This window comes from Scardinius erythrophthalmus (assembly GCF_964197995.2).
Source record: "Scardinius erythrophthalmus genome assembly, chromosome: 3".
Taxonomy (NCBI): domain Eukaryota; kingdom Metazoa; phylum Chordata; class Actinopteri; order Cypriniformes; family Leuciscidae; genus Scardinius; species Scardinius erythrophthalmus.
In genome coordinates, this window is record NC_138223.1 from 33,546,322 (window position 1) to 33,557,710 (window position 11,389).

The 11,389-nt window shown below is 36.3% G+C and overlaps 1 protein-coding gene across 7 annotated transcripts in view; it reads right to left on the bottom strand.

Annotated features, from left to right (window-relative positions):
* Window positions 1-11,034, bottom strand: part of htt (huntingtin) — a 46,572-nt gene extending 35,538 nt beyond the window's left edge. For all 7 annotated transcript variants that reach the window (XM_081360521.1, XM_081360519.1, XM_081360518.1 and 4 more), the window contains exons 1-9: window positions 10,629-11,034; window positions 6,476-6,559; window positions 5,591-5,711; window positions 5,164-5,223; window positions 4,595-4,674; window positions 4,257-4,395; window positions 2,571-2,712; window positions 2,296-2,474; window positions 1,080-1,284 (exon numbers count right to left, since the gene is read on the bottom strand). In XM_081360521.1, coding sequence (XP_081216647.1) covers window positions 1,080-1,284; window positions 2,296-2,474; window positions 2,571-2,712; window positions 4,257-4,395; window positions 4,595-4,674; window positions 5,164-5,223; window positions 5,591-5,711; window positions 6,476-6,559; window positions 10,629-10,726 — 1,108 coding nt within the window. In that variant the 5' untranslated portion in view covers window positions 10,727-11,034. The remainder of the gene's footprint in view (window positions 1-1,079; window positions 1,285-2,295; window positions 2,475-2,570; window positions 2,713-4,256; window positions 4,396-4,594; window positions 4,675-5,163; window positions 5,224-5,590; window positions 5,712-6,475; window positions 6,560-10,628) is intronic.
* Between the last annotated feature and the right edge of the window lie 355 nt (window positions 11,035-11,389).

Below are 11,389 nucleotides of genomic sequence, written 5' to 3' on the forward strand. Positions count from 1 at the left end.
AGACGCAAAAAAAGGGCAGACAAGAAGTCACCTTTCTGCTTCCTGAGGAGGAGAGGACTGCATGTTGACCCACCGGCTGTATGCAGGAAACAGGAAGCGAAGAGAGCAGAAAACGCCCAAAAATTCATTTGGAGGGTTAGAGGAAGGAATAAGCAGAGAATGAAAAGCACATGCATGGTGAAAAATTGGATTGCAGTGGTGCAGTCAATCTTGAAGATACAGATTCATGATTAGTTATCAAACAGGATAGAAAATATTAATAATCAGTGTGAGAAATATTAAAAGCTGAATTATTAAGAGTTGTTATTAGTAATAGTGAGTAGCAAATAACTTTACCAGCTAAAATCAATTCAACTGAAAGAAGAAAACTTTAACAATTTAACAACTTATAAAGATAACTCGTTTATACCAATTAATCTGCACTGAACTATCGGTTATCAGTAAAAATTGATGCAATCCACGTTCCTCTGTGCTGTTCTTACAAAATAAAGTTTATGAAGTGGTTATGCACAAAATAACGTGTGAGCAAGGTAAAATATATACATCTAAAATGTGAGCACGGTATAACATTCATGTGATATGCAATATGTAAAATTTCATTATATTTTTCCATCCATTTCCATTAAATTTTTTTCCTCTCTCCCTTCCTTGTACATTATTTATATAAGCATACAAGTTATATAAGTAAACAAAAAAAAGTGTCTGTGTCAGTAGTCACCAATTTTAATTTATTATAATAATTACAAAAATTATTATGGTTCTGTCATCATTGTTTATTTTATAATAAAATTCAGTAACATTTTACATGAAGTGGAAAGATTTATTTAATATTATTGATTTTAAAGACTATTGGCTGATTAATCGGTTATCATCCATGTTCTCCAATTTTAGTTATCGGTATAAAAAAAATCCAATACTGGTCGACTTCTACTTATTAAAGTCCCTTATATACATGAAGCAAACCTTATTTTCTCACAAGCTGCTTTTCCATTGACAGTTTAACAAAGACGACTGTCCAAACTATTGTGGCATGACCACTAATAGGATAAACGCAACGGTCTGTATGATGCAATATTTACCTATAAGCTCGAGGATGCTGCCACTGCGTGCGCGGCACTCTGTCTCTTCTCTGAAGACACTGGTGTGTGTGATTTTGCCGCGTGTGATGAGAGCGTTTAGGAGCTCAGGGGGAGGAGTGCGAAACACCTGCTGCAGAAGCTCCAGAGATGCCGTCACCACATTATGATCCCAGTGTTGCGTGTAGTGCAGGGTCAGTTCATAGACCTAACAACACGAGATAAGGCTTTACACGTGCACAAATACACAGCCACATACAATGAATTACTCCAACACACATTTAACAACAACAAAAATCTAAACTCCAAAATGATCTGTACAACTAGAAATGATCATAACATTTTTCCAATTATAATGTTAGGTTTTGTGCATTAAAAACAGTTCGAATTTAGTTACATAATCATTTTAACCCTCTCTATAACCATTAAAAAGTGTGCTTTTGCTATTGTACCTTTAAAAATGTTAGTATGTAAGTGATTTATTGTTGTAAATATCATGATTGCCTAAAAAAAAATAACGGCAACCCTGCTAAGTTACTGAATGGGCATGATATATAAATATTGGTGGTCATGTCATAACAGTTATGATCACAAACATGATTTCTGAACTACATGTTTTTACATACAGTACCAAAAGATTGGGGTCAGTAAGGTTTTTCAAAGAAATTAATACTTTTATTCAGCAAGGATGCATTAAATTGATCCAAAAGTGACAGACTTTTAAGTTGTTACAAAAGATTTCTATTTCAAATAAATGTAGTTCTTTTGAGGATTCTTCAGCAAAGAAAAAATATATAATTGTATGATTGTTTCCATAAAAATATAAGCAGCGCAACTGTTTTTATATAATAATAGGAGTATACATTAATTATAAAAAATGTTTCTTGAGCAACAAATCAGCATTTTAGATTGATTTTTGAAGGATCGTGTGACACTGAAGAATGGAGTAATGATGTTGAAAATTTAGCTTTACCATCACAGGAATAAATTACATTAAAAAAAACATTCAATTAAAAACACTTATTTAAAATATTATTTCACAAAACTACGGTATTTTTTATCAAAAGCATTTGTAAAAAATCTCACAGGCTCTCCAAACTTTTGAACAGTAGTATATGAATTTCAAAAAATGGTTAAGGGGGAGAAAGGAAAATCTTTTTTTCCATTATATCAATATGTTAAATCACAAAGATATAATGACGTTTATCAGCTCTGGTACCTGTATGAGTTGCTCAGGTGCAGGAGTGACGTCTGCCTCTTTACGAACGAGCCCAAAGCTTCCCTTCAGACTGCTGTTAGGAGCCTGCTGCTGAACAAGAGGCATCAGGTAGCGCAACGTCAGTAATACACCCAGAATCAGGTGACTGGAATGCTCCTCATCCACCGGCACTACCAAACCTGAGAGAGAGGAAGAAAACAGGCAACCGAATGAAGACATTTGAAGCACGCGGTTTTGCCGGAGTCTGTTTGGCCAGTGTGTGGTGGGCGTCCTACCGAGCAGCACGTTGAGGAGCCAGGTGTAGAAGTAGTGTGTTCTGCGTGAGTGCTGACACACGCTGACAGCCGAGCTGGCCGCTGTTCGACGAATAGTGGGAGAACTGGACTTCAGGTTGGCAACAAAGGCCTTCAGCAACATCTAAATACACATTCATTACTGCAACATTTAAAATGACCGCATATGAATAAGAGTAATTTAAAAAGTGGGATTTATACATTTCTGAAATCCTATTAAATTGCTTTATTCATTATAACACTGCTTTATATATAAATAATACTTTAAACATAGTTTAGGTTTTTATGCAAGTCTAGGAACATGATTGCTTACGCACACACTTTGAATTTTTAATTTGTGTGTTCCCTTGTGAATTTGTGATCCCTCTTTTGCAAAAGATTGCATAATAAGGATATAATCAGTGGTGGAAGTGGCCGAGATTCATTGGGGGGGACCCTAGTTGAGGACACATTAAATATTTTTAAACCATAGATTCAGAAAATCCCACTATATTTATGTGTTCAATTATTTGCATCTGGAGGCTACAGTATTACATGGATAAAAGATGGAATTCCTCTATTTTTTGGAACTAACTGGAACTAGAGTGAACCTCCAAATTCACTCCCTGGACTCAGTTTCTATTTCAATTAAATGATGTTCTAAAAAAGAATAACTTTCTATTCATCAAAAAATCCTGGATTTTTTTTTATTATGGTTTCCACGAAAATATTAAACATTATCATCAGTGTTTCCAACATTGAGAATTATAATAATCATTATTAATAATTAAGCACCAACAATAATCGAGCAGCAAATCATCATTTTAGAATGATATCTGAAAGATCATGTGACACTGAAGATTGGAGTAATGGCTGATGAAAAATCAGCTTTGCCATCACAGGAATAAATTATATTTTAAAACATTAAAATAGAAAGCAGCTATTTTAAACGATGATAATATTTCACAATATTACTGTTATTTACTGTATTTTTGATCAAATAAATGCAGCCTTGGTGAGCATAAGAACCTTTTCTTTCAAAAACATCTAAACTTGTCAATAGTTGTGCATTCTGTATCATTTTTAAACTGGTTAACCGTTAAAGCACTCCTAAAGTGTTTGCGTAGCTACACAAATTGATTTGTCTTTGTTTCCTGTCTTCCCAAGGACCTTCACATGTCCTTCCATATGAAATGAGAACATCAGAAAACAGCACTAAAATGACAATTCCCCTGTCTTTAAATGTGAATTTGTTCTTGGAAAGGGAACAGACAGTTTCTGGCTCTTACTGATGTGAGGAAGCGGAGGCTCATGGATAATTAAATCCAATCTGACTGAGTCACATTCCATATTGAGGAGATGATGTCACCACTGCGCATTTACAGCTTCAGGCAGTGAGAGGAGATAACAGTGAGGGAAATCCCACACTGAAGTGCCAAATCACAGAAATCAGGCCAGGGGAATGTAACTGACATGTCAAATGAATGAGGCCACCCTGTGGCATGACTTTTGAAAGTACATTTCTACCTGAAAATCAGGTGATGTGTTCTTTGGAAACCTTTTACTTTGACAAACATTCAACTAAACCAAAAACACAGTATTGGCTTAGGTTACAGTGGTTTCCTTTGGGTTTTTTAAAAACTAGCACAATATTTCATTAGTACTGAACTCACAGACTGCATTAAATACCTTGATCTCTCCATCATTGGCGAAGTGTCCAAGGGCAGACATGATTTTAGGAATTGAAGAAGAAAGAGTTTCCTGCACAGTCTCCTCCTGACGTTTTGTGATCCGTGTCAGACATGGCAGCAGATTCACAAGGTACGGCCTAAAAAAAAAAAGAGAGAAATATAAAGATAAGAGTGACTGAGGATACATTCCTGTATGTCCGCTGATCAATACAATTAGAAGCATGTTACAGCTTATTCTAAATCTGAATTTCACTTTGTAATGACTAACCCAGGATCAGTTTCACTTATTTCTGAACAGACCAATGGAAGTAACTGACTTTAAGTCAATAAGCATACCTGCATTTCTGTGGACGCACCAGGTGAGCAAGCTCAGCAAACCTCCACAGGGCTGCCCGCAGACTCCGAGAGGCAGCGTTCTGTGACAATAGACAGAGTAATGCTCGGTTAGCGATCAGTAAAGGTCATTAGAGAGAACAAGACTATCTATAAAGTCTACTCTACCAGTCAAAAGTTTGGAATAGTTAAGACTTTAATGTTTCTGAATCAAGTTTCTTCTGCTCACCAAGACTGAATTTAATTGATAAAAAAACACTAATATTATGAAATATTACCATTTAAAATAAATGTTTTCTATTTGAATTTATGTGAGCTGAATTTTCTGCAGCTGTTACATCAGTCTTCAGTGTCACATGATCTGTCAGAAATCATTATAACATGCCGATTTAGTGCTCATTTATTAATCATTATTATTATTGCTGCTCATATTTTCCGCAGTTTTTCTCTTTGAGCCAAAAACACCATTTTCCGCAACCGAAATTTCAGTGCATCCCTAAAAAAAGCCAGACAAACTTTTGTTCCTGGTGAGAATACATCCAAACGCATAAAGAGAGTGCAATCTGATTCACCTTTTTAATCTCTTTGTACAATTCAAGCTGCAGTCTAGGCAAGTTGGAATCCATCAATGCCTGAAAAGAAAAACATATAATAATATATTTTCTAAATGTCATAATCATTTGTTAACAAACAAGTATTCATTACTTCAAAAAGCTCATTGTATCTGCATTAAATTACTACGTTTTTAAAATGATTAATTTTTTAGCTAACTGTGATTTTTGTATATGTACATAACTTAGACAAGTTACCTCTGATAACAGAACACTCTGAATTGTAATATGGACTTTCTTTTTTCTGTAAAGCTGCTTTGAAATGATGTGTATTGTGAAAAGCGCTATACAAATAAACATGAATTGAATTGAAAAACAAAAAGAAATGATATTATAATTAAATACAAAACATCACTATAATCATCCTCCAAATGAATGCATGACTTACTTTGATGATTTTGTTTAGGCACTCATCTGCCACCATCCTGACGTCAGACTCCTTGTCATCGCTGCACAGCAAGAACATTTCCATAGCAATTCCGAGCAGTTTCTGGAACTCTGGAGACGTCCTAATAACGAAAAGCAATAACATACATTACACATACAGCTAACAATACTAGTGTGATAAACATAATGGGCATGATGGGCTTAAATTAGCACTGGCCTGGATAAAATATGGTCATTATGTACATTAGGTCCCAATTTGTCCATTTATTTTAGCCATTTGATTGAGTTTATAGCAAATCAGCATATTAGAAGGATCATGTGACACTGAGGACTAGAATAATGGCAGCTGAAAATTTAGAATTGCCATCACAGGATTAAATTACATTTTAAAATATATTCAAATAGAAAAGAGTTATTATAAATTGTAATAATATTTCACCACATTACTGTTTTTAATATATTTTTGATCAGATAAATGCAGCCTTGGTGAGCATAAGAGACTTAAAAAAGACAATTAAAAAAAATATTTTCGACCCCAAACTTTTAAACACATGCTGACCTACAGGTGAAGGACAGCACATTTCTAATGCGATTCAAACTTTTTTGAAAGTATACAATAATCTAATATTTTTTGCTGTTTTTACAAGTGCATTCAAGCTGAAAGAACTGGGTTTTGAAAACTGCTAGCATTCACGTTAAACTTTGCTAGGTGACCTGTGATAAATGAGGGTTTTTCCATCTTAAATACCTTCACTGAATTTGCATTCCAAAGATGAAAAAAGCCAAACTAGCCTCAGCACCAATAGGCTTTTGCAAATGACTCATAAGACGTGACCAAATCTGATTATCCTTAATCTAACGTGCCCGTCCATTGACTGTTGCATACCTCAGCGACTGTGCCACGATGTTTTCACATATCGTCAAGCAATGAGTCACTCTGTCCTTTTTGGTTGTAGCAAGGTCTTTTTTTCTGTAAGAAAACACAGTGTTACTGTGAAAGTCATGAAAACAAAATAAAATGAATAAGAACATTTCATGATCACATTATTTGAATCACTATTTGTCTACAAGGTAAAACAGATCATTTTGGATAGATGAACAATAATTAATATAGTATTATTAATTAAATGCCTGTGAAATTTCAATGTAAACACAACATCTTCAGCACAGATATAATATGCAACTCAACCTAAACAGAAGAAATTGAGCTGAAAATTGAACATTAATCTGTAAGGGAGTACATTATGTTGGGCTACAGTAGTCAACCAAAGAGTGTTTAATTTATCAGCAATGCTGATTACCTAAATACATTAGGTTAATGTAATCTTGCTAACATAGCAGCAATAAAGATGTCCTTCTAGAATGCAGCACATTTAAAAATCACTTTTCACTGGTGGTGATCCACAACAAATCTGAATTTATTTAAACGCAAACAAATGACTTCAGTAGATGAGCGTTCTTCAACCACTAAATACTCTATAATAGGTCATGTATTACAGTGGTTGATCACTTGGCTGCTCTTAAAGGGATAGTTCACCCAAAAATGAAAACTTAGGCTATCCCATAATTTACTCACCCTCAAGCCATCCTAGGTGTATATGACTTTCTTTTTTCAGCCGAACACGATCAGAGTTATATATAAAAAAATAGCCTGGCTCTTCCCAGCTTTATAGAGCTGGTAAGTCCCGCCCCTTCCGCAAAACCCCGCTGGACCTCAAAGTTGAAAAATCGTCAATGCAAGTGAATGGGGCAAAATAATTATTTTCTGGTCCCGTTTGAATTGTGCCATGAATGTGAACATATGTTGTCTGTGAATTTTTTATATAACTTTTCGTGTAAAGAATGATACAATTTAGCGGGTAGAAGTTTGATACGGTTAGATTTTGTGTGAGAGCACTTTGTGGACTACAACTCTCGACGCGTTTGAAACGTCAACACCACTAGCACACGGACTAGCTCACGAATCCCGCTAAACATGGCTGTGTCTTTGATGCACTTCACCGCCTTCTTTCAGGGAGAGGACAAAATCGTTGAGGTTGGTGAAAACCACGGGTAAATCAACTTTAGTGGGTGACGTCACATAGGCGATATGTAGTCTTTCTCGTTATGTCTTTTCCACAACTGCTAGCCGAAGAATCATACCATATACTGTCAAACTCGTAACATGAAAAGTTATATAAAAAATTCACAGACAACATATGTTCAATTCATGGCACAATTCAAACGGGATCAGAAAATAATTATTTTCTCCCATTCACTTGCATTGACGGTTTTTCAACTTTGAGGTTCAGCGGGGTTTTGCGGAAGGGGCGGGACTTACCAGCTCTATAATGGGAGTGAATGGTACCTTAGATTTTGAAGCCCAAAAAAGCGCATCCATCCATCATAAAAAATAATCCATACGGCTCAAGGAGGTTAATAATGGCCTTCTGAAGTGAAGCGATTTGTTTTTGATAGAAAAATTTTCATATTTATAACTTTATAAAGTAATAGGGTATATGTCGAATGTCGCATGACGAAACCGGAAACCTGGTCTCATCGCATCCGCTTGTCATAGAAAGTGTTAACAGCCGTATGAACTGATGCCGATATCTATGGAATTTTAAGGTAATCAGCTAACCTACCTATCTCACTTTGTTATTAGCTTTTTATTCTATTTAAATATCTAAACGTTAGTGTGAATATTTTTATTTTTTTTTACTTTTAAATATCGATCTTCACATGCGAGGGACATTGGTTATGATCATCTTTGCTCGCTCCTTTTAAGTTATCTTGAGTAAAACAGTAAAAAAAGGCATGAAGCACATACAAAAGACCTGAACCGGAAGCGATGCGTTCTGTTTTCCGGTTTCGTAATGCGGCGTTCGACATATACCCTATTACTGGCTTCCGGTAAAGGACGTACACAAGTCGAGTTCCGGTGGAAGAGTGACCTCTGACCCGACGCATGACATATTGAACACGGAAGTGCAGGAGATAGAGCAAGTCTAAAACTATTTTAAAGAGAAATGTCTGAGGAGCTTGAGTTTGTTGCCCAGCCCTATTTGTTTGAACCGTGAGAGGCGTCTGTTCTCTCCTAGCTTACGCTACACCTACGTCATACGTCAGGTCAGAGGTCACTCTTCCGCCGGAACTAGACTCTAGGTTAACGTGCGGACAGATGTTACTAGAAGCCAGTTTCTAAAGTTATATATGGATATTTTTCTTACAAAAACGCATTGCTTAACTTCAGAAGGCCATTTGTTAACCCCCCTGGAGCCATATGGACTACTTTTATGATGGATGGATGTGCTTTTTTGGGCTCGTCCCTGGTCATTGTCGCCTGTCAATGACAGAATATACGCGTTATCCCTGGTTTCCACTCGTACTGCCATAGTAACCATGGCGACAGACATGGACAACTGCATTACGTCTAGCGGCACGCTCACACTGTTGTTGTTTCATTCGAGCATTACGGACCATGGCAAGCAGACTTTGGGACAAAAGGAGAACTAAAACGAGGAGAGAGCTCCACGTCCACGACTAACTTCAACTTGATGAGACACCGCTCTTGCATGTACTTTCTTAGACAGGTGAGCAAATGTACATAAAACTAATCAGCTCAACATGATGAAATGTCAGAATATGATCAGTATGTTATTCTAATGTTGATCTAGCTTACTGCTAGTCTCATACAGCCAACAAACTAACACATAGATAAATATTATAACTTTCAACACCCCAAATGCAGTTTAGTGTGATAGTGTAACGTCCGGTAGTTCGGTAGAATGAAATGTCATTATTCCTTTATATCCGCGGGACTCGCGTGTGGTGCTGATATCTGTCTCTCATTAGCAATCGCGACCAGCTTCATACCGCAGTCATGTTAAAAACGTCAATGTATTCACTCATCCATAAACATTATTAGATCCATCAGCATGACGACAAGTTCCATAATTCCGCTTATGCGTCATCAACCTACGCCTTTGTTACTGTAAGATGTTAGCGACCCCTAGCAGCGAAAAAAAGTAGCCTACATATTTTCGCTTTAACAGAACAATAATTTATTAATTCTCATTAATTAACAAATGCTCAGTGCTGATAAAATGAAAGTGAACCATCCCAATGCTCCATGTGTCCTAAATGAAGAAATCACTCAATTTACAAATAATTCCCATCCAACGACTTTTCACAGTATGTATTTAGGCCTAGACTAGAGTTTGTTATTTACAGTGTTTAATATACTTCGAAATATGATTTTAAAAAGCTCTACTAATTAAAATAGCATTTCCACTTTGAAATGAACCAGTGATAATCACTAGAATGTTCTTCATTTGATTTTCTCTTTATCAGTATTAGCCTACAACATCATATTAATCCTCAACACTTCAAAACCAACTGTGCTGAGACCATGTAATTCAACACTGCACGACATTTAAAACATATGTTCAACTTAAGAGCTAGCAACACCAGAAAAATAAAATGGCTCTTGCATCTTATACATGTGTGAGGCACAAAATATTGTGATTTTGCAAGATATTCAGTGTGACTGTGGGGGATTAGTCAAAAGTGTATAATAAATATCTGCCATATTTGGGGAGCTGACTCATAATGAGTGACAGACAAGAAGATGGGAAAGCCAAGAGGCTGCATTCAAACACAGATTTACAGCTTCATACAAAATAAATATTTTATAAACACGTTCCAGTCTCTGGTTTTGTAACAGTACTCAAGAAATAAGGAGTTATTTATTGGTTCCTTTAGAAACAATATCATTTTTCCTACGTTTTCTAAAGGAGTGCGCACTGTTTATTTCGAAATGGGCGCAGAATCTATCAAAAGGCTGTGTGACACTTCTAGCGAGTTGAGCACCATGTGATTTTTAAACCCAAGACAACAACAACAATCATCCTTAACACTCAGCCCTCATGCATGTGATAATAACATTAGTGTGGCGACTGTGTCAGGTGATGTCAGCACTCTGATGATGACGATAATGATGAAGCATCAAAGCGTTAAACTGCATTAACAACTGATCGAACTGATTGTTCAGCACTCACTGTTTCTGGACGAGCTCCTCGGCCGACAGCGGGCCTTGCTGCTGCTGGAATGATTTAAGCGACTCAAACGCTTTCATCAGTTTCTCCATGGTGGCCATTTTAACAGAAGCACTGGTCTAGATGGAGTCTGATAGGAGAGCTGATAATATTTACAAACTCAACACTTCAGCCAGTGTAGCAGCGCTGATAGCGAGCGCTGCTGTGCAGAATGCCGAAGGGAAACTGAAGGTGTCGTCGAGATCGGACACCGCTTCCAGTGTCCAAACCCCCCTTAAATTCGATTTAATTTCCACACACCATTCGATTATGACCAGTATTCAAACAAAATGTTCAGAAGGTAGTTGATAACATGTCCAGTTCTGAAAGCCATCTTAATGCAGGGTTCGGGGAGCAACGGTTCTGCTGTATTTCCGGGTAATAAAACTCCTGTCAAAATTAAAGTCCCCTAATTCATAATAAAATCTGTGAAGATGTATATCTATAAGGAGTTTGAGTGACATGCATTTTGACTCAAGCCAGATCCATTATTAATGTAGCTATTTTAAGTTGTGACTGATGTGATCTCTTTTTCTGCAAAAACTAGGCTACATGTCATTGCCATCGCTGCATGCTTTATTCTTGTGCATAATGTATCTATAAATAACTTCTAAAAGTTTGTAAAAAAAAGAAAAAAAAAAAAAAAGAAAGGAAGTTTCTGGAAACTTTACTCACTTTATACATTGAGTCGTGTCTTTATTTTTTCTTAAACAAAGTTTCAAAAG